At 39.7% G+C, this 24,411-nt stretch overlaps 1 protein-coding gene across 1 annotated transcript in view; it reads left to right on the top strand.

Moving 5' to 3' along the window:
• brinp2 (bone morphogenetic protein/retinoic acid inducible neural-specific 2) overlaps nt 1-24,411 on the top strand; it is a 99,864-nt gene that overhangs the window by 21,769 nt on the left and 53,684 nt on the right. The window contains exons 2-4 of the mRNA XM_070845317.1: nt 9,740-9,930; nt 12,469-12,650; nt 21,969-22,074. Coding sequence (XP_070701418.1) covers nt 9,740-9,930; nt 12,469-12,650; nt 21,969-22,074 — 479 coding nt within the window. The remainder of the gene's footprint in view (nt 1-9,739; nt 9,931-12,468; nt 12,651-21,968; nt 22,075-24,411) is intronic.

The raw sequence follows: 24,411 nt of genomic DNA, 5'->3' as shown, positions 1-24,411 counted from the left end.
TTTCAGGAGATATATAATAACTCTGGTGGGAGCAACTCAGACATCATTAAAAAAAAATCATGCACTGGCTTCCACCCTCCAGGCTGGGTGGAGGGTCTAAAACTCCCTCCTCTCTTTTGGGAGCCCACTAGAAATAATGAACTCAGATCCCAGGACAAGAGAATGGACTTTGTGATTCAGCTCTCGGGCCAAAAAAGTAAAACAGCACTTATTCCGGAGTAGAAAAACTTCGTTTATTTAGACCATTTGGGAGTAATAACCTTTGGTGAGTGTTTGACAAGACAGTTTGGCAATTGTTATGTAGCAGCTAAGAAGATAGGCGTTATATTCTTGAACATGTTAGCTTCTTATGATGTCATCATTCCAAATCTTTGTAAATTATCTTTAAATGACCTTACAGTATATCTGCCTCACAATATGATAGAAATCATTCACTAAATGTTCATGCACTGTGATAAAAACTATAAACTATTTTTCTGCAGACAAACAGAGAGCTTGTGCTCGTAACCTTTACTCCCCTTACTGCAAATTATGCCTTAATAATTGTTTTTGGTGACCTTTTTCCTTTTTTTTTTTTAATGTACTTTCCAGGCAGCCATTTGGTTTCCATTCATGTTTCACTCAGTGCTAAAAAATTAAGCAGACTTTTAAAACTTGCTCAACTTCTTTAATCCATCAAAATCGAAATCAAGCCCGCAAGTCTGCTATCTATCCCGAGGAAGGGTTGCGCCGTATGAATATGGATGGCGTGACACAGCTTATGTGACAGCTAATAAATAGTTGGTCAGCAGGGAAACTTGCGTATCCAAGTTGAACTCTACGTGTGATCTGTGGTTAACAAGCTAAAACTGACAAACAAACTTTTAGGTAGGTTTGTATGTAACTCCGTTAAACTTTAATGGTAAGGTAGAACACCGAATACTATTACAATTACACTCTTAGTTATTCATAGCTGAAATAAACATTACTTGAAATGATACAAATCTGGACAAGATCACAAATTCCTATAAGTTTACAGGGCAGGAACCACACCACAGTCTTAACGACCAGTAGCATGGAGTGTGGCCGTAATGCCCTCTTCTGAAATGAACTACCCACACGACCAGTTTGGCACGCCCTGTTTTCAACTGGCCTTAAAAGAAAGTTGCAGATTGCTTCACTCAAAACGACATGTGACGCATTAAAGGGGGCAGAGGAAGAGCTGAACGCGAGACGAGAACCGAGAAAGGCAGAGCAGGGAGATGGAGAGAGAGAGACCAAACTGCTGCCAACTGCTGAATAGCATGTGAACAACTGTGGGATTAATGAGAAAGCCCCTAAAAGGAGGGAGCTGTCAGTGCTTAAGCAGAGATAGTTTGAATGGTCAGCGGGTAATTAGCCACTGTAATGAAGAATATAGAAATTGAACTGGGTTGCATCAGAAGTACTACCAGGTACGGATACACTGGAATCCATATATATATATATTTATATATATATGTGATTAATGCAGCACACCAGGTCACAGCTTCATCTGGACAGACGGCTGTATTTCTGTAGGCCCAGATTATGATCTTCTGAACCCTATTAATGTTATTCATTATGTTAAGACACTTAATTTATGATGTATAATTTAATTTGATTACTTTATACATTTCTTGGATTCATATGTATTCATATTTTTTTTACACAATGTAATGACGAATAATTACACTAACTCCTAACTGTTGTCATATATTATATACTTTGTCCTCATATGGTGTAATATCACTTGGCGTTCTGCACCACTGGTTTTGTTTGGATGCCCTACATTTTGGCTGTGATGCTCCAATGAAATTGTATTCATCAAAGGCCAAACTGCCTTGCACTAAAAATTCCAGGCATGGGTTTAGTACGCCTAGTGTCCTTTTCACTTCCTAATCATTGTATTTTTTTTTTTTCTTCCTTACTGCTGCAGGAACCAGGTTCCCCTGAGCATTATAAAACACTTTAAATGAATTGGATAGAACTCCTCCTTCTCATGGATCAGGGCTCATTTCCATGGAGGATTGGTCGTGAGCACTGATGCACAATTTTCATGGAGAAACTTGAAGGTTGCGCACCCTACCAACCACCAACTCCAGTAATACTCCAAAATAGTATGTGGGTCACTCCTTATTAATAGGTGAGACTGTACCTGATTCAGGTGAAACTGCTCATTATAAAGTTTCAGCTCTGCTCACTTTCAACACCAAAAACCTTTCATCATGAGTCAAAACTCGGAACAAATAGGCTGTACTGTGAGTAGAGTGCAAAAGTGCCTACTGTGAACTGAACTTGTATTTCTCTCTTTTTTTTTTTTGTCTTTCTCTCAACTTCGTTTTCTCCGGCTGCAAATTTTCTATGGAACTTTTAACCTCATTTACTTTTCTGCTCACTTGAAAACGCAGACTTATCTTTTAAATTTAACAACAACAATGATAATAACAATGACAAATCTCAGTAATTCACCAGATAAACAGCCTCAGCGCTCTAAGATGAGATATTTAGACGGTTGAATGGGTGGATAAATATGCAGCTGGATGACTGGGTGCACCACAGGCACGCTTACTGTTGAATCCACACCTACATCACGTGTGGAAAATAGAAGCAGGGTGATTTAAAATGAACCTAAGAAACACCTGTCAGGTGTTAAGTGTGGTAGTAAAGTCACAGTGGATCAGCGGTTGCAGTGTTCTTAACATTCGTAATGAGGGAGCTTGAGGGAAGTATGATTAGACTGAAGGATGTAGACCTGGGTTAGAGAACACATGATGATATGGAGCTGTAGAGGCCCTTTGTCCTCCATCCACACCTCCATTAACACTGATGTTAAATCAGGAGGTGGAAGATGAGGGACCACCACATGCCTATTAGCCATTGTATTGCTCTATTGCTCTATTTACTGGTGGCACCAAATCACATTTGATTGGACATATTCATAGTGTGCAGCTTTGATTTCAAGACCTCAAAATATTTTCAGATTTTATAGAAAAAGAGCAGAGAGGGAGTTTGATTAAAAACTCAAAAAGAGATTCTGACATAAATTTTACAGAAAGCAAAAGTGAGTCGCTGGCTTCAAAGCAGCTATAGTTCAGATTTTTTATAGCAATTTACCAAACAGCAATATGAAAACAATTTGAAACCTACGTAGAAGTTTCACCTCAGCCTGTTATTTCCCTCAGGAATTGGGCCAGACCAAAGACAGAGCAAAAACAGATATGAGACTGAACACACAGCTACAGCACTAAGAACATCTCTGCAGTTATCAAACATGAAGGTCAGGTATAGCAACTTAAATGATTTGTGTGTTTGTCAGCACCCTGTGTGCCAAAAATAATGACTTACTTTATAGCAGAAGAGGGTAAAACATCAGGATGTTTTTGTGTTAAGCTGAAACAAAGCATTTTGAAAAATTGTGTTTCATAAATGAGGCTCAATTCACATAAATTCAATCAGTGTTATATACTGTAATGACACATGTACGCTAACATTACACCTAATCAGTGCTCGCACACGTACGGTAACATATTTTCTCCCTCTCCTCCATGGCCAGGGGACAGGGTACCCTCTCCTCGCGGCCACACTGATGTGAACCGTTTGGCAAATACATTCACCCCGAGAGCCGTCCGCTGTATCTGTCAGCTAATAACATCCAGGTGTTATTTTCCACCACGCTGCCAGAAAGACCATCCGAGGGACATTTCTGCATAACCAAAGTTATTTTTTTCTATTAAAAAAAAAAAAAACCTGTGCTTCAGCGAAACCAAGTGTCGGAGCTGCAGGTGCAATCAGCACTGTGCTAAAACCTTTTAATTAACACCATCTATCATCATTAGCCAAATAGTCAGCCAACAGTCTCACCGTTAACTCTTAGAGACCGAAGCGAGGAGAAAAGTAAATGATGCACAGTTCTCTTTTGCTTTTCGGCCTGTCGCCGTCAGCCCTCCTTCCCCGTGCTTAGTCACTGTAGAGCGGCTGAGAAAACACATCAGTCTAAATCAGCTCCAGTTAATCACTGTGCAACTACTGGCTGCCGTCCTGTGACTTGCTGGACTAAATACTAAGCTAAAACTAATGCCTGCTGATGCGAGTGATAGCTTCAGACTAATTGTTATAGTTTGCTGCATTCAAATGAGATTGACCTTTGGTGTGGGATATTTGTCATGTAACTGCTCCTGGAATTAGAATAGCTATATTTGTTCTAAGCATTGTTGTCGATGTGACTTTGGCCATTTTGTTTCACTCAAAGTTGCACAACTCATGCTGCACATGTTGCACAAATGTCATTTCAGAATTTGATTTTGGTTGGTCTGGGTTTCTCACGCTGCTTGGTTGGTGATTTCTGGAAAAATACAAACAGTCAGTGTAAGATTACATGGTGAGCCAGAAAAATTAATATTCTTTTTTCATTTGGTGCAACTGTAACTCTTCACTATCAGTACAAGTGTGTTATACTGAGTGTGTTATCAGTCACTGTTTTTTAAAACATTTCAACTCTGAACTTTTTCTTTGAAATGGATTTTTATATTGTTTTAATGTGTTTAATTATGAAAATAGTTTTAATGATAGTTTAAATAGTTTAATGGTATGTCTCCATAAAACATAAAAAGAAATTATGTAAAATAAATTGTAATATAAAATTTGGGCATCTCTGCTAAAACTGCTGCCCCCGCGACCTGACCCCGGATAAGCGGTTGAAAATGGATGGATGGATGGAAATAAGATATTTTAATTTGTATGTTTGGATTTGTTGATATTGTATTTTGCCCATGACATTACTAGAATGATTTCTTTTTGTTCATTTTATTAGAATTTTGAAAAGCCTAAATATTTTCTCAATATATAGCTGCTTTGAAAGTTCTGTTATCTCTAAAAGCTGAAAAATGTCACAACATCTTTCCATAGAAACACAAGGACAACAGAAAAGTACAGTTCTGAATGGAGCTTACAACACCGTGGTCTACACAGATGTACTTCTAGCTCTGAAAAATGGTTTCCTGGATAAAACAGGTGTATAACTTTGACATCCTACTGTGCTACTGTACTGTCTCTCAAAGAATATTCATGTGGCGTATTACTTATTAATTCCCATATTAGCTTAGTGCGGCTGTAAAAAGTGTTCCAATAAACAGCAGCCCTGTGGGTGCTGGTATATTGGTGGGAGATTTCTGAGCTGAGGGTTTCCATAGAGGGTCTAACAAGATATAATGTTGAGTTGCATCATGGGCTGTGTAGAATATAGGCTTTTTTAGACGTTAAATATATATAAAGGGACAGAAAATCAGGTTACCACTGCCTCCGCAACACTGATTTTGACCATTCTTTTTAAATCTGTCCCCGACAACTACTTTTTACAAAGTGGTGAGACTTTTCTCACTACTTTGTGAAAGTGCAATGCTAATGCTGGATTACCACTTTAAATTAGAATGATGACAGTGAGGTTGCTACGATTCCCTTTGAATTTGCTAAACAGTCCAATACATCAACAGCAAAAACATTTTCTTAACCGACATAGTCTGAGAGAAAAAATAAGCAGTATGAACTCCGCCATTGCATCGGATTGTTGTTTGCAATAGATGGTAATCATTTTGTCTGCTATTGTGTCCAACCTGCGTAACATGAATGTGAGCAGATTGAAAAACAAGCAGGCGTATGTTTGCAGCAATCATCATGAAGCGGCGTAGGTGTGAAGAATGAAGCAGAGAATCTTTTCTACTCAAGGAGCACGCAGTTGTGCTACGCTCATGCAGTGAAAAGTGAGAGATAATCAAGTCATCTGCTTGGATGGAGTAACACTTCATGGAGTGACTGCAATGGAATTGTATACTGTACACGCAGGGAGAAGAGAGGGGCATTAGATAAAGTCGGTGCCGCCAACAAACGTCGCAGTAATTACTCATATGGCAGGAGTGGGTGTTCAGAAGGTGCTCGCAAGACGGAGATGTCCGTCCTCCCCACCACCTTCGACATGAGTGAGTCATGTCAAAGCTTCCTGTAATGGGCAGCTAAAAGAAGAAAACGAATTGTGTAACAGAAGGAGCACGATGCTTATGCAAATATCTGTTAATGTTAATGCAATTAGTTTATTCAGTCATGTTGGCAGTGTTAGATAGAACAATGTTGAGTTATATTACATCAGCTATCTTTTTTGTTCCATACATTATATTAAATACGTAAGATAATTGGGAGCATTGGGACAGATAGACAGGTCTGTTTTATTCATGGTAAGGTCAGGCCTGGATGATTATACATGATACAACTTGGCACAACGTCTGATTATATAACAAAAGATATAACTCACGTTTGCATTTTTATGCAAAGCACATTATTCAGGTGGTAGTTCTATTAAATTCATTAAGTGTCCCTGCATTTTCATCATTGTCATATCTGTATATAACTGCTTGCTGTCATTATGAGCAGCAGAGGGCAAGTTCATATAGTAAAGGGACTTTTGATTGTAACCAAACTGTTAATTCATGTTTTATTGTCCTTAAACTAATAAATGAAAATAATTATTTACAAAAAGTTAAATCATCTCAGATGAACAGGTGAGCTTAAGGTCTAACTACTAGACTGTCTTGGCCACAGATAGAACGAAACATTATAGAAAAGATAGCCCCACTACACAATTGTAACCAGCTGTCATACTCAAACCGACTTGTCTTAATGCATGGGCATCCAGTAATGTTACATGACAATGCACTCCCTTGTGTTTGGGTCCTGGGGACTGGGAGTTCCCCTATTTCCCTTATTGCGATACACAATTTAACACATTACTGTACTGTTAAAATTCATATTTTAATTTTATTTTGTTGTCAAGATTTACGTTTAACTCAAATTTTGAGTGCAGGACTTTATCCTGTCCTGTAAATATTTTTACATTGTGCTATTACTACTATTTTTTTTTTTTTTTAACTTGTACCACTGCATGAATAATGAATCTGAGAGCTCCTTCTGACAACAGTCTTGGTCAATACTTTTCCCTTACTTAACAATGTAAATAGATACTTACAGCATGTTCCTCCACAGTGTGCAGTGGCTGCACACTGTGGAGGAACAAACAGATGATTGTCAAGAAAGCAGAGCTCCTCTTGCGTTTTCAGTATGTTTAGCTGTTTTTACACATTTTGCTTGCAGCTCCAAACTGTGCCCTCGCTCTCAGTTTCCTGAGTTGCCCTGCTTTGATGAAAGCACAATGTGGCCAGAGTTAATGATAGCTTGTACAAATTGCACTGTGACTGCGGCCAGACTACAGACATTAATTGGTGCATTATGTGAGAATGAACCTCCTAATGAAGCACTAGTTTGACCATATGCTCCCGGGGCCATTCCTTCTGAGGAAGCTTTGTCATGGTTTGTGCTAAATGATTACAAATCTGAGCCTTCCTCTGAAGACTAATATGCAACGCAGCTACTACAAACTAATTACAGCCCATTGCCATCTTTGCAGTGGTGCTATCTGAATGACCGTATGCATATTTATTGTGTATTATTAAGGGAATTGGCCTATTGTATGTATCCTAGTGTAGTCACGATGCTGTCAACAGCATAATTACAGTATTGTGTTGTCGGTAATAGTAAACTATTGACCGCAAAAAAGCAGTGTAAGAGCAGCCAGTGGGAATCTGAGACAGTGATACAGTATGTGTACCTCCCTCTGTGTATGTTCCCGAGTGAAGTTGTGTGTGAGAGAGGGAGTACTCATGGGAAAACATTGTGTCACTGCCGGTATTTTGTTCAGAGTATGCATACATAATGTGCTAATATTCAACGCCTGTTGTTTTGCCAGCAAATGTATGCAGATGATGTGAGTCTGTATTTTTTTTTGCCGATATTTGCATAATCTTCACACACCTTGAGGATCCACTGCGGCAGGATTGAAGTGGTGAAATGATTATCAGCTACTTGAAATGGATGAATTTTCCAGACTCATCTCTCTCTCTGTCACTGGGTTCTGTTGACCAGTTGAACTGAAATGAGGTCTTCGCCACTGCCCGGCATTTATCTGGACAGCTAAAAGAACCGGATGCACTAGTCTAGTGTTGTAATTTAAATGTCACTCAGCTCAATAGTGGCACATACTGTGATCAGGAACAGCCAAATCACAGACATCCCTTGGAGTATAATGCTGGTGATGCTTTTTATTTCTCTTCTTGTCAACAAGTGCCCCTGAAAAACACCAAAACCAGCAATGAACGTACCATACTAACAAGTAATGTGTGTGTAAAAACACATCCATGAGCCACACTGTGGCACTGCGACATGTTCCTTCATTCTCATGAACACGGGGTCTATAGATTATCGAAGGATTAAACCATATACACTGTGCTGTTGCCACTGTCTGTAGAGTACCAAATCTGCAACTAAAAATAGTCTCCAGCGAATACACCACTTACTTACGCTTGTGTAATTTTGTTAAAAGCTACGGCGCACAGCTATTTTTGTTTGAAAATAGTGAGGACATTGAAAAAAAATCAACTGAACTGTTTGTGACTATTTGTATCATCAGTGGAACCCAATGAACTGAGAGCCACAGGCAGGGTAGGGGAGTTGGAAGGTTCTGATAGATGAACTAACACGTTCGGCTTTCATATTTTCATGGGATTTGTTAACACCAACAAAAATAGACACAATAATTAAGATACATAGAACTGCATACATAGAACCATGCCATGTGCAATTATGTTTTTTAGGTTTTGCTGAAAATAGCTGCCTAGTGCTGCTGAAACATTCAAAGAGATCTGTGAGACTCGAAAACAGGCTGTAAAACTACAAACTCACTGAGTGTCAACTTTCACATAAACACAACCGTTTCACCCATTTTTCATATATTAAAAATTATTGTTTAGTGCAGCTTTAAAAAACAGAGACTGATGGAGCAATTTGATTATCATGTGTCACGGCAGTGACCTAAAGGTCCTCAGTATTTATACCAATTATGTCACCAGCATCCAGAAGCAATCAAATCAAATTTTCAGTGCTTAGTCCCACAGCTAACATTAATTTTTAACTTTAACATTAATTAGTCATTAGTGCATTGGTTTTTGGGATATCAACTGAAATAAATGTGAACAAACAAGACCGCTACTGAGAATACCGACAGGCTCCACTGATCTTTATTTTGCATTACAGCACAAATGGGGAGGAGGGCGCTGTTCTTACAGAATAAACAGAGCTATGGCTTTGACACTTTCAGGCTGCTGATGGTTGAAGGGAGCGAAAGGCTATTGGAAGAATCACTTCCGAGTCATCCCGTTCAAGAAAGTACACGCCCGATACCAAGAAAGGCGGGCAAGAAGCAACATTTACCCCATTTAAACTTCATGCCTTGGACTGCAATCAGATATCAAAAAAGCCATGCAGAGTATAAAGACAGCAACCCCCTCAGGAGGTGGTTTGAACACATTTTTGTTGCTATCCAGACAAATTATCCATACTGGTAATTAAACTGCTAAGATATTGTTATTTATGGTGTTTTTGGCAGTTACATGCATTACCACCCCTCTCTGGGCTGGAATCAGTCCCACCCTACATGTAAAATCAAGATAGCTTTACAGCAAAAATGGAGGAATAAGGGAAGTGGAGTCATAAATGTGTGACAACTTGAGCTCCAACTGATTTGACACGTACATGTAGCACCTGTAAGCGTCTATATATAATATAATGCTCTCCTTCTCCGGTGAGATTTAAACCAAGTGTGTATTCACTCTTTTTTTTTTAAATGCATTCATCATTTCAGAGAATTCAGCCACTGGAAGGTGAACAGCCTGGCAACAGAGAAGAGAGATTTCCTCAAAGCTCCGTTGCCCTTAGCGCCAGAGTTCCTACGCAACCTGCGGTTACTGGGGCGACGGCCAACCCTGCAGCAAATCAACGAAAACCTCATCAAGAAGTACGGGACCCACTTCCTAGTTTCTGCTACCCTGGGAGGTAAGGAAGGACTGCAGGTGACACACTCGCCTTTATTCTCAGGTTAGGAAGTGTTGGGACACACCAAAAATAGAGGAGCTACTTATTTTAGGTCTCAGTTGAATTCACGATAAAATACACTGAGTTATAGCCTATGTCAGTGTGGCAGTGCAGAAGTGCAGGCTCTATGTACTTGTTAGTTAAGATGTCAAGTGAAAAGCAGCAACAATAACACCTTGCACCTGCAGCATTCAACCAAGGTTGTTTTCCTCAGTAATTTTCCATTCATCCGTCCCACTGATGAACATTGCGTGCAGCTGCAAGAGCCTCACAAAGCAGGAGAGGGATTAAATTGACCCCTTTTTCTTAGCATATGTCTCTATTTATGAGATTTCTCTTTAACCTTGATCTCCAAGGAAGAGAAGCAACTCACAAAACAGAACTGCCAGTCGTATTGATTGCGCGTGGCTCACAAAGCAAGTCGGAGACCTGTGCTACGTTCAGAGTGATGACCCCATGATACTGATACAGTGCTGATCCTAGTCATTACATAGCAGCCCAGATATATGAGCACTTTCTTTTTTTTACAGTTAGCAATATTTTTTTATAAAGGAACATGTAAAAAATTGATAGAGTATAGATATCTCAGCATCTAAGCATCCATTTCATCAGAGTCGGGGGAGATTTACAAGCCCAGGGTGCCTGTCATTCTCTGTAACATACAGTGAACGTATAAAATAGTGGCCGATATCTAGTCACGCATAACAGAATAATGGACTTTTGATTATGACAAAACACTATAATTTGAAAACGACATCACCCATACATCTTGTTAAGCAGGCCATGTTGGGTAACACCCATTCACACGCTGTTCACATGAAAGACAAATCCCGGTTTCTTCACACACAGTCTCCTAACTGTCTCACTGATATTTTAGTGCAGGGTTAGAGTTGCACCCACAGACACCTAAGTTTGGTGCCACTTATCACTGGATGTAAGCAGTGGAGCACAGATGAATTCAGTGGCAGACTGACAGTTAGATTCTATAAGTAATTAACAGCCTCAACTAAATGGGCTGAGCCAGTCTGCATACTGATTAGACTGTGGCGGAGTGAATGCACACATCCCCAATCTGTTTTTTTTTTGCTTGTCTTTTGTTCCACTGTTTTCATCTTCTTCTGTTTTGCTTTTTGGGTTACATTGAGCTTCGAACCATATTTCTGCAGGGTTTGAGAGAATGCATTCCATTTATGACCGTCAAGAATGAAATGCACTTTGCTAAAAATGTCAGGAATGTGTGAGTCAGTAATAAGTTAGTAGGTGAGGAAGATCAGTAAAGAAACATACTATAATTTTTATATATGTATATATATATATATATATATATATATATATATATATATGTGTATATAAATTAATGCTTTTTCCCCAAAATAAATTTTCAAGTAAAAAAAAAAAAAGAGACTCATCAACAATTAGTGCATCCACTGCAACGTGTGATGCAATGTGTGGAAAGTCAATGTGAGTATTGAGTTTGTACTGACCTCTGTTGATTAATGCGGCATGCACAGCTTAGACTCTACACCGAGATGAGCCACAGCCACTAGAAGCAGGGGTGCTGAGGGTGCTGCACCCTCTGTCGTGTCACACCCACCTCTCCCAATGCCTGTCACCCACAGTATCCTTTCTTTTCATTTCATTTCCAGATAGCACCTCATCACATTTCCTAGTGTCCTGTTGTAATTTGTCTGTATTGATCTGTTGTGACAGGAGGGGTTGGACGGGATTTTCTAGCAAGAACAAAAGTTTCAAAATAAAATCACTTAAAAGGATGGTTATATTATGAGTGACAACTCTGCTGTCGGTGTAATATGCCCATAGTACGTTTTCGTTTTAGAGTGTCATGAAGATGTGATTTGCTACGTTATTTAATTGTAATGCTGTGGTTCTACTGGCTAAATTACAAACATACTCCATATTAATATACTGCAAAACAATCTTGTGAATCTTGCAAGGATCATGATGCAACAAGCAAAAGCAGGCTCTCACAAAATGTAAGAAAGAAAGAGAGCTAGCAGATCAAAAAGAAATCCCATAGTGATCAGGCTTAATTCAAGCCTCATCAATTATCACAGGGTTATGAAACACCATCTGAGGACACAGAAGGGTACGACCCATTGCCTTCTTGGTATTTGTTAATAGTTCTGTAATTGTCTGATGGACGGGAGACATTATCATGCGATATATTATCTGCATCACAGCGCACTAACCACAACACCACAGTGACAGTGAAGGCCTGCCAAAGAAATGTCACATCCAGAAGAATGTCGCTTCAGTTCCTCCATGGATAACATCAGTCTGTTGATCCAGTGTTGTGTTCCAGTGTTTTAATAGAAGTGACCCATCGTTAATGTTCCCATTGTACGCACATTAAAGAAAGGATCCGCTTTAATCAATAAGATTAATGAAAAACAGTGCACTAAAATAATAAATGAAAAAAAATCGAGTTGAGGTGATTTAAAAACTGACAAGATTTATTGATTGATTATTGATCCACAGGAGAGGAGTCTTTGACCATTTTCCTGGACAAGCAGAGGCTGAATAAGAAGTCGGAGGGAAACAGCAACAGCTCAGTGGTGTCTCTGGAGCTGCTCCATCAGCTGGCTGCATCCTACTTCACCGATCGAGAGAGCACCCTGAGGCGACTGCATCACCTCCAGATCGCCACCTCTGCGATCAAGGTACTGTACACATGCGTGCAAGCGAGTGAAGCCCACTTAATCCAGATACATATTTTTCACTTTCACACAGTGCTGGGAAGTGTCCATTTAAAAATATACAGCACCTATGCAAATGCAGTTTATTTGCTATATGCACTGTGTGTCTCCAGGTTGACAAACAACCACCCATCAAGGTAGACACACAAATATTAGCACTCCTCTAAAACTGTCCCTTTGGGATATATTACTCCGTGCTGCACCTGTAACAAATAGTTCTTCTGGCTCTAAAGGTATGCACACAAACAATCTTTTTTAAAGATCATTTTCAAGGTGCATCATTGCTCAAAGGCAAGCTCGCAAGGACATTTTTTAAAAATGGCAGGCTGGATTAAAGCACAGTGTGTGCACTGTAGCCCACAGAGACACTAAAGCATGGCAAATGTCAAGTGTCTTTAAAGTCCCAGTGGGGACAATGTATTTATGCATACTGTACTCTGTGCCGTATGCCATCTGGACTTGGTTACATGCTGCTACATTCAGGTGTGTGTTTCGTTTCACACGGGTTAAAACACCTGGCAATTATCATCAGTTTTGCAAAAAAAAAAAAAAAAAATTGATTTCAGGACAAAGTAGCTCTGATTTTAGAAGTTGAAGTGGTTTAACATTTATTTTTATAGCAGGTAAGTTCTTTGGTTCATTTTTTATTTATTTTTTACTTGCACACTCAGGACTCGACTCCCTTTGAAGGGGTGAATAGTCATTTACCCAAATTCCACCAATAGGCTTTTACCGGCTCTTTTCATCATTAATTGCAACGAGCAACAGTTTTGTTGAAAATCCACTCAAAGTACTCAAAATAAATCCTTATTATCTCTCCCGCCTGGTTTTGACTTTTACATTTTCCTTTTTCTAGACAACTGGAAGGAAAGCATAACCAAGTGATGCATATTTCACATCAGAACAGATCAATTGGCTTTCACGCGGTGACAGCAGGTGTGTGGGTGGGTGGACTGTGTTTTTATGCTTCAACTTAAATAGCAAATCTGATTGAAACAAGTAATTGCTAAGTGTCAACTTTGTATGTACCTTGAATAAGGAGGTCCATTTTCCAAGTGCCATCCTTGAAAATGCGGCACCCTGCATGTGGCATGCTCGCAGTGTGCAGGGGTGAGATTGACCATTTTTGTTGCCAAGAGACACTTTAAAAAGGGACACTAAAGCACTTGATTGCTTGAAAATGCATTTTCCCACAAAGCCTTGAATGGCTGTATATGAGAAATGGAGAACACAAAGCCCTCCCGGACTCGGCACAAATTGCTTTTACCTAGAGAGAAAAGTTTTATTAGTATGAAACATGAAATTGAATTTTAATAACTGAATAAAGTTTGTTGCACAACATTTTCATAATATATTAGCTACAGGGAATCTAGATGAAGTTTTGCTGCAGTGCAGGCTGCACTCGGAGTCCAAAAAGAAAAAAAAGGAAAGATAGTTAACTCAGAGCAGTGCAGCTCACATCACATGCAGTATATATTTCTTGACTAACTTCATCACGGCAAAACACCACTTTAATCAAATTAACAAGCAAGACTTTTCTTGCTTACTGAAGTATACTTAGTATGAATGCTGCATCTCATAAGGCCACAGAAACACATTATCGGCTAAGCCTGAATTAATTATGAACTGAAATCTTGCTCATTTTGAAACATCTGTGTCTGTGCGGAGAGGCTTATGCACGACTGTCACACTGACACAGTCCCTTATCTTTTGCAAAGAAGTCAACAATTGTGGTAAATGAACATTGAGATCTATTTTCTGCATCAGTTAGTCTGTTTTCAAGCCATCCAGTGATATTCTGTGAAGTATGAGCTGCACACATTCAGCTGCACACTGCATCTAATGCCTTTTTTAACAGCATGTCTTTAGTCCAAATAGTTTGACAGTTTTCCAGATTCTTAGGTTTGGTCTGAGTGGAGCTGTATTTACCAAAGTAAAGCATAATTATGTATGATGTTGACAGAATTCGCATTGAATTCAAAAGTTACAAAACATTTGATATGAAAAATCATATATAAAGGGGTGAAAAGTAGGGATATCCTCAAAGTAAAAGCTGTTTCATTATGCAATTTGAATTTATGTTATTTCAAAGTAAATGCACATGATGTTATAATAATAATAATAATAAATGTATTTAACTCAGAGATGGACTAAATGGCAAACTGCCCGTTGGCCCCACAAGCCCAAGAGCCCCAGAAGTTCCATGGTTACTGCATGTCCAGTAGCGTACATCATTTGTACATCATTTCAACAACTGCAGATTTTGAAAATGAAAAAAAGAGCAACTTAACAGTAGCTGAGAATCTTCTTTTGGCTGACCAGTGGTTCACCTTCTCACGTTGCTGCAGTGATGCAGAGGTGATATCCAGGCTGCATCGAATATAATCAAAAAGAAAAAGTCTTAAAACACACACACACACACACTCAGTGTCACTCGAGGGCTACGACAACTGCAAACAATGGGAAAAACAGAAGTGCACTACAAATGTCATTTTTATATGAAATTGGTTTTGAAATTCATTTTGAATTTGTTGCCTAGATTTTGTGCTGTGTGTCTGTGTCTGTGTTTTATTCACAACACACCGATGAAGGCCGTCAGCTGAAGCACGTTGGTGTCAGCCATTTAATATCAAAACCATTTTATTGTTTGCAGAACTCATAATTCCTTGGATTTTTCTTCTTGCGTGTGTGCTCTCGAGTGTGACAGTACAGCATGACATGACTGTTAAGTTTGGTTACAGTGACACACTGCTCAGTTAGGTATTAAGTTACTTTTTAAGGAACACGCTCCATAAGGACAATATACTGCAAGCAAAAACCTTACTTGAATAGATCAAATATAAAAATGAATGGACAACATATTTGTGTGATATATAATTGTGCAAAAAATATTTTGGACAGGCAGCGGATGAGATCTCATCACTACCATGTTCTCAAGGAAGCTTGAGCTGTTGATGTCTCCTCTTAGGCTGTCTGGCTCAGTAATACGGGGTGATTAAGAGGGAATGACTCCAGCGTAGGAAAACTCGTTAGGCTCTGGGACTCAAGATGAATTGTGAATGATTATGTGTGTGTGGGGGGAGGGGGGGGGCTTGACATCAAACCTTTGGCCTCCAACAGGTTGGTATGATTGAAGTTACGATATGTTCAGTTTAGTTTTTTTTTAGCAAACTATACTTTTCAAAAATAGAAAAAAAACTGAAGGTGTTACTCAGCAAAAGCATTATTTCTGTGTGCTCCTTCCTTAAAAAGGTTCAATTGCTCTGAAATGCATGATGGGATATTTTTACAATACCCACTATACTTTTCATCGTGTTTGCTGCACAGTCTGAGTAAAACCAGCTGTCAGCAGCAAGGACACACCAATGACTCTCCGGAACTCTTTCAGAGAGTAGAAAGTCCTCCCCTCTGCCCACCTCATACATTTTTAGCAGTTTTGTGACAGGCAAGGCTTTAGTACAAGAACGATAAAGCAGGGAGAGCTAGATGCGATCGCATTGCACGTATCATATGCAAAAGAAGAAAGCATGAGAGTTGTCACAGCCCGATCTCCATAGGAAATCAACCTGAGGAAGTGAGCAAATCAACTTAAATAACAATTCAAATGCTGCTGTTATCAGGAGGAAGGCATTCTTTGTTGTTGACAGTGTGTCCACTGGGACTTGCATCTGTGAAAGTTAATCTAAAAAAAAGGCAATTTGAAACAACTGAACAAAGAATGGGGACATTGTGGTTAAAGTTGTGAACAGTTTGTGTAATCTGAGCGTTTTTCTCCACTTTCTCTATATTAAAATAAGCTAAGCAGAAAGTGTTTACATATTACTATAAAATCATCCCGATGACGCAAACTGTGTCTGCAGATAAGTGCTCCTTTTCACAGTCAGCAGCAGAACTTGCGACTTGTGCAACGAGATGTGATTCCCAACTAAGGGGATCTACCCCTGAGGTTGTTTCCCCAAACAAAGTAATAAATGGAGACCTGGAGACAACATGCACAGAGAATGTATGACAACTAGTTAACAAAAGAGCAAATCTAAATTGACAGTTTGAAGTTATGAATAAGTGATTAAAACATCCAGTTTCCGACACTGCGCGGTAGTACGGATTCACACTTCACCACAGTCCAGAAAAGTAAACCACCAGGGTAATGGCTTTACTAGGACCCCTAGGATCACTAGCCAGGGGGTTGAAGATGTTGACTACGCAATTGTAACACCCTTTCTTTGAGTCGGATCTCATGTCTATGCTGTTTCCTCTGTAACTCTACTGTATCTTATTTAAAAAAAAACATAATTCCATGTGCAACATATCCCACAAAACCCATTTACTTAATCAGCTTCTTATATTCTTATATACTTCTTGTATGTTGGGTTGATGACAGTTGTGTGATTGCTAATAACCACTGTCAACCAAATCTGATCCTGTAGAAAAAGATTTTTTTTTTTCTTTGATTGCTACTTATTATTTTTTAATGTTATAAAGAAAAAGAAAAGACTCTAATCCACATTTTCAGGCACTTTAAAAACTACTATTCCATCCACCTACTCATCAATTCATCATTCAGTTTCCTGCTGTGCATCAGGGGCCGGGACCCAGTGTCAGTAGGTTAAGCTAGCCTGCCACAACCTCTGGTTGCTCCTGCAGGATTCCAAGACAAGATTATCAGGCGTGAGATATAGAATTATCCCTCCAGCATGTTCTGAGTCTGCCTCCAGGACTCCAACCAGCTGGTCATGCCCAGAAAACCTCCATATTATATACGTGAATAATTAACGGTCACCCAAAGACAAAAAGGATTGTTGAAAACTTGTGGACATTTAGGATTTGGGATTTTTTCACTAAATCCAAGGTGAATGTCACTTTTCCTATAATCCACATATAAGCAGGCCTCCCCAAAATCATCAATTGATCCAGAGGATTTCATGCTTGAATCTACATACCAATGATGGTAAATGGTCTGTATTTGTATCGTGTCTTTTCGAGAATGCTTTTTACACTACATTCACATCTTTCATACAGGACGAATCTGAGCTTTCACACACATTCACACACTGAAGCGAACCTGCTGCAGGAGCGAGTTGGGGTCTAGTGTCTTGCCCAAGGACACTTCAACATGTGGACTGGAGGAACCAGGGTTCGAAGCGCCGATCTTCCAACTGATGGAAGACCCGCTCTACCTCTGAGGCACAGAGTGACACAACAGTTTCACAACTACTTATTGCTTTACGATAAGCTCGCACTAACCACGTGGTACTGTATGTGCATATACATGTATTCTTTTATTCTCATCGGCATCAATAATTTGACATCACATTTGGACAAAAAAAATCCCAAGATGAAAAATTCACATGTGTACGTGTCCACGATGACAGGAGCGAAGCAACACTTCTCACTGAGGATCGACAAGCAGGTGAACGGTCTCATTCTTTAGCAACACCCAGTGATTTTGCACACCCGCCTACACACACTCACACACACACAAGTGCACACACAACAAACACGGCTACACCCACTTGAAGGAGAGCATCCTTTACACGTTCCTGCTAAATGTGGATCTCTGCTATGCAAGCCACCTGCTGCGCCGTGTTCTGCCAGATCAACTCCTCACCCAAGAGGAAGCGACACTGAGTGGGATGTACTTGACCTGTGTCCATGTACGCCTCTGGGCTCTGTGTGGCAGCAGCGCAGAGTAGGAGGTGGGAGGGAGATACATTATCTTTATCTCCAGCAATAAAGTGGAGGAACCTCAATCACGCATCCAGTTTAGACTACAGTTTTGTGAGACAAAAAAAAAAAAAAAAACCTTTTGTAATATCTGTGTCAAATCTGCTGTTTTGAAATGAGAGGAATTGGCTCTGTATGATGCAAAGGAAGGCAGAGTATTTTTACCAAAGCACTACAGTTGTCAACATCTGAAATCAGCAGGGGAACTGCAGTCACACACTTCAAGTCAAAAACCAATTTGTACAAAATTATCATTTTTTATTGACAAATATAAGATAAACAGTTATAGAAACATAAACTAAGATCTTTATACTCTTGAAAAATATTTTCTGCAGTAACTTTTTACACGTGCTGTAACTTTAATCCCCCATCATATAAAAGTATATTTCACGTCGTCATAACAAGAGAAATTACCTCTGGGTAGTTAATTTGGTAGTTTACATGGTCCAAAGCAATGTGCAATATATGACTTTCATCACATCCCAAAGAATAAAGCTTTTCTCTAAACACATTATACAGGTTAGAAAATAACTGCTGAAAAAAGACAGTCAAATCTGGTACTGAACTGTGGAGCTAGACCACACTAGAAAGTGTTTTTCATCCTTTTTGTGCTCAGGATATTTTGGGGGTGGGGGCAGAAATGGTGGCTCAATGACTCAGTGAAGCCTCCTTAGCATGACTCCTCCCCTAGAACTATAGAAAAGAGCCGGAAAGTCCGGCTCCAGGAAGACGGTTAACAGTGGCTGGTGGCGCTAACCTAGCATTACCAGTTCAGCCTTTTCACCGCAGTCAACCCAACCTCGGTAACCAGCTTGTTTTCACTGCTCGCTGTTGCAGATGGGATGTCTCTTCCAGAGAGATGCTGCGGCAGTAATTCACTACCATAATGAATGAATAGCAACATTACCCGATATGGGAATGTCAAAAAAGCTTTTAGGGTCATAAGAAAACACACGCCATGCACCATGTTTGAATAATGCACATTGTTGAATCAACACTAAAAAAAACAAAATGTTCCAGGTTGAATGATCCACACAGTGAAGGGCTCTTGGGAGTTTTCAACAAAGGCAGAGACGGGGGTGGCAGCTCTCAGGTGGATTATGATTGAAGTTTCTCACAGGAGTTACAAACAAGCTCATTGTGTATTCATTGTAGCTCAGTGGAAATCTGTCAGCTCTGAGGCTTCCGTGCTTTCTACAAAGACAGCAAAATATAAAGTGCCCACATTATAGGGATGTTAATTACGAGTGTAAAAATCACAATTAACACTAGAAAACATTTTAAAAACATTCATTCATAGGTTTTGCAAACTTTGCTCCTCCTTCCATAGTTTCCACTGAGAACCAAGTTGTTTCAGTCCCATACTATATTTTGACCAAGTGCATTAATTCATTTGTTGCTGTGTGATCATAAAGTCCATAAATACCAGGATTCACTATTCACAGTAATATATTATCAACACGATGTCAGGTTGGTTAGCCATCACCAGTTTGTCGGTCTGGATCTGGAAGTCCCACAGGATCTTAGCTCGTTCCAGGATCCATTCTCATTCTCACCCACTTTGGGAGGTGTCTTCCATTCTGACCGTAGGACCTCCAGCACAAACTCAGTGCAGATGTTCCTGTACATGTTGCCAGTCACTTAGTTATGACGTCCCATGTACACTGTTGCCTGCATCTTTCCCTTGCTATTATGTGCTGGACTGTTTCAGGAGCATCTTTGCACAGCCTGCATCAGGGGTCCTGTCTGGTGTGGTAGACCCCTGCCTATATTGCTTTTGTACTTAGTGCCAGCTCTTGTGTTGCCATGATTAGTGGTTCTATACTGTCTTCTAATCCAGGCTTTTCAAGCCACTAGAAGGATTTCTTGATATTTGTCATCGCCTCCATTTGTTGGTGGTAGATGTAGGGGGTCTTCCCTCCAGGAAGGTTCATCCTCCTCTTCTACTTTATCATGTTTCTGCTGCCTGAGGTATTCACCTAGCAGTTCCTGATGTATTATATACATATAATACAGAAAAGAAGAAAAAGAAAAGATGACAATAGACAAATAAATTCTACCTATATTGAACTGAATGGGCGAACACAGAAGTTTCCCTGATAATAGAAACATGAAAGATATTGAATAATAATCTGTATAGGTTATGTTCAGTACAAAACTAGGACAAAATAAGTACTTCTTATAAGGTTACTAACGCAGCAGAAAAATATTGGCCACAAATTTTCCACTCAAATTGAAATGTCTTCAAACTCTAATTTGCAATAACCCAAGTGAATATGCGTGTATTAGCATCCTCGTCCATCTTTGCAGTGTCATTATAAATTACATGCTGCCTCCAAAGTTCCCTTTACGATAGTCTGAAGACACTTTTAAAGGCTGAATTGAATTTCAATATGGAACTGATTGTTCTGCGGTACAGCACAAGACCATGAATGGGATCCAACAGTTGAGTCTTTTTCATTATTAGAGCAGATTATCTGTGCCCACATCTGTGGCTTTAACAACAACCCAAAATGGCATCTTTCCCCTCCACTAATCTCCCTTTGCCTCTTGCCTTTATCTCTTGCTAATCTTTAACTACATCTTAGCGACGCCTTTTTTTCCCCAAAGATATTTCAGAGATGTTGGAGATGTGTATCTTTTGTAGTGCCTCGAAGGCTAACTTCTATTTCTTTTGACAATAGATGCAATCTGAATGCGAGGCAGGGTGTGATGATATGAGGAACAAGGATATTTGCCAAACTGCGTGATTTAAGTGGAAAATGGCATCATATCCATTTTTCTTATTCTAATTGTATTATCTCGAATGCTCACTCTGGAAATGAACCTTTTGTTGTATCCTCTACATTTCTACATTACAGCAGAGCATCTTGTACAACATGTCAAATCCAGTCCAGGTCAGATGTTACTGCTATAATAAATATTTCATGGACCTTCAGAAATTAACTTGGTTTTGTTCATTTTTGTAAGAGAATGAGAGGGCATGAGGAAAAATACAATGAGGCTGACAATAGAACAGAAATGCTAACCTTTTAAGAAAATCAAGCAGCTGATAAGGAGTTCTTTGTTTTCAGAACACTTCCTGATTCTTTTCGCTGACAACAGCAGAAGAGAACTAACAGGTTGAAAACAACACAGAGCAGTGCGAGCGAACCGAAGCAGAAGCTGTGGGCCGGACAGTTTAACAAAACGACAAACAGACAGACCGACAGTATTTCATCCTGCTGATGGAGGGAAATTATCTGAATTTAAACCTGGGGCAGGATCCCAAATAACAGTAGAGTCAAAAACCACAGTATTTTTTTTTTCTAGTTATAATTTCAACAAAAAGTATAAAAAGAGTTTGCTAAGCTTGCAGGTGTGGGAGTGAAGCAAAAGATGGAGCTCTGCTGTCAGAGGCCACATCCAGTCATCTACCTGCCTGTACTTTACTACCAGAAAATGGGAACAAAAGTCTGCCTCATTCACCACTAATGTGACATTATGAAAAAAAAAAAAACACACCCTCCCCCAAAAAACACATATTGTAAATAGAACTGTCCTTCCTCTGTTTCCTAGGTTACTGAAACAAGGACGGGCCCTCTCGGCTGCAGTAACTACGACAGCTTGGATTCAGTTAGCTCAGTGTTGGTGCACAGCCCGGAAAATAAGATCCACCTAAAGGGTAAGTCAGACACACACACACACACACATTCTTTCACATATATTTAACTTAAATTAATGCACACATACAGAACAGTCAAAGCCCTGAAGAAAAGGTTCGCTGAAATGATTGAAAGGATTTTCACACACACACACACACACACACACTGCTGCCACCTCCATCCACCACCCTGCCAAGCCTCTCACCTCCTCGTGTGTAGTAGTTGGCCGGGATAACCCTTTACTTTACGCTGCAGTAGTTTATATGTCTGTTCTGCCTGACTGTCTCTAAGTCTCATGGGGAATCTGTTATCTTACCAGGCTGTAGATGGAGCATGCCTGGACACAATGACCCCAATCTAACCCCTCCAGCTACACCTGGAACACTCAGTACACAAGTAAGGCTGAAGTGGTAAACCATGGACTTGGCCTTTTTGTTTGATAAAATGAATCACCAAATGATTTTGATGGGCGATATAGGTGCAATAAGACATCCCTTTTTCACATCAAATCTTGGTACAAAATTAAGTCAGTATTTTTAACTGCGTAATCATGGACAAGCTTTGATATTACTTTATTTTCTATTTCTTTTATTTTTTTTTAACATCACAGATTTCAAAGGTCCCTTAATAATTGTGTTGTTTCCCATAGATTTTCAATGGACTCTGGGTTTTCATGATATGCTCATACTTACTACCTTATTCCCATTTTTTTTTTCAATGAACCAGCGACACAGCTCATAACTTCTGCTACAATGTTCTGTGAATCATCAGCTGTTAATAATTCAGTAGCAGATACAACTTCTACAACTGCTGAAATGATGATCACAACTTTCTTAAAGATTTTCTTGGCACGCATGCACATACAATCACAGAGCAGACTCGTGAGCAGACTGTCTAATGGATAAAAAAAAATCTAAAAAGCATAAAGAAAAGAAGAGAATAGCAAAATATGATTATCCTCCCTGACTACCCAACCTTGTCCTTTCCTGTAGAAGCCATCATATAAGGAATAATCACGAGTGTTCATCTGTAATCTCTACCAAAAAGGAGATAAATGGGAGCCAAATTTTCTAGTCATTTAGGTTTGTCCTTAAGGCTGTACCTAATATCAGCATGGGATCGGGCTGCAGTGTGGCATCTAAGTAAAGTAAAAACAAATGTTTGGTTTCAGTCATTCCATGTAAAACCTTGAACTGGATGAGACATTGTTAGGCCTTTTACTTTCAGTTGCACTCAAAAATATTCTGCCCCCATTGCAAATTAGCTGTATTGGCAAAATTTACAAACTTTCGGTTGTGTTCTATGAACAACTCAAACAAGAACGATTTAAATAGCTCAACACAACTAATAATATAAGTGGTTTCTCCAAATTCAACACAGTATCCCACTTTTAATGACTACTGCAATCTCAAAATAATTCAACCTGCTGAATAGATACCCTCATGAGAGCACTCGTTTTGCAAATCAGGTGTTGCCTCAAGTACACCCAATGCCACTAATCAAGGGCCCTATTAGTAGCATCAGGTGTTCTTGAAATACAATATATCAAATACCAGCATAGTTTGCAAGTTCAATGCTAAAGGAACATTGGCTACACTACCCGCAAGTGGCAGAAAGAGGAAGGTATCAACGGCTGACACCAGATTTCTGAGGAGACAGGTGGCAAAAAACCTTAAAGTAACTGCAAAAGATCTGCAGCAAGACTTGGTGGCAGCAGACACCGAGGTTTCAGTTTCTACAGTAAGACGCATACTAAACACCGAAGGCCTCCATGCCCCAACTCCAAGATGTACACTACTTCTGACCCAAAAGCACAAAACAACCATATATTTAAGCCAGAGATGTTTTGGGATTCTGTTGATGAAACAAAACTGGAACTTTTCGGGTCTATGGATCAGAGGTGTGTCTGGAGGAGCAAGAATGAGGCAGACACTGGAAAGAACATCCAGAAGATACAGTGAAGCATGGAGGTGGCTCAGTGATGCTCTGGGGCTGCTTTGCTTCTTCTGGCACCAGGAAACCTGCAGCATTTGTAGGACAAGATGGATTCAATCAAGTACCAGAAAATCCTAGGAGAAAACATCAAGCGGTCTGTGAGGAAGCCGAAGCTTGGACGTCATTGGACCTTCCAACAGGACAAAGATCCCAAGCATACCTCAAAGTCCACCAAGGCTTGGCTTCAGAAAAAGTCCTGGAAGATGCTAGAGTGGCCTTCACAGTTGCCTGACTTGAATCCCATAGAAAATCTCTGGTGGGATTTGAAGAAGGCAGTTGCAGCACGCAAACCCCAGAATACTAGAGCTAATGCCAGAGGAATGGGCTAAGATTCCTCATGAACGCTGTCAGAACCTGGTGTC

This window comes from Pempheris klunzingeri, chromosome 15, assembly GCF_042242105.1.
Source record: "Pempheris klunzingeri isolate RE-2024b chromosome 15, fPemKlu1.hap1, whole genome shotgun sequence".
NCBI lineage: Eukaryota > Metazoa > Chordata > Actinopteri > Acropomatiformes > Pempheridae > Pempheris > Pempheris klunzingeri.
Note: the sequence above shows the minus strand (reverse complement) of the source record. Positions and strands in the feature narration are given on the sequence as shown.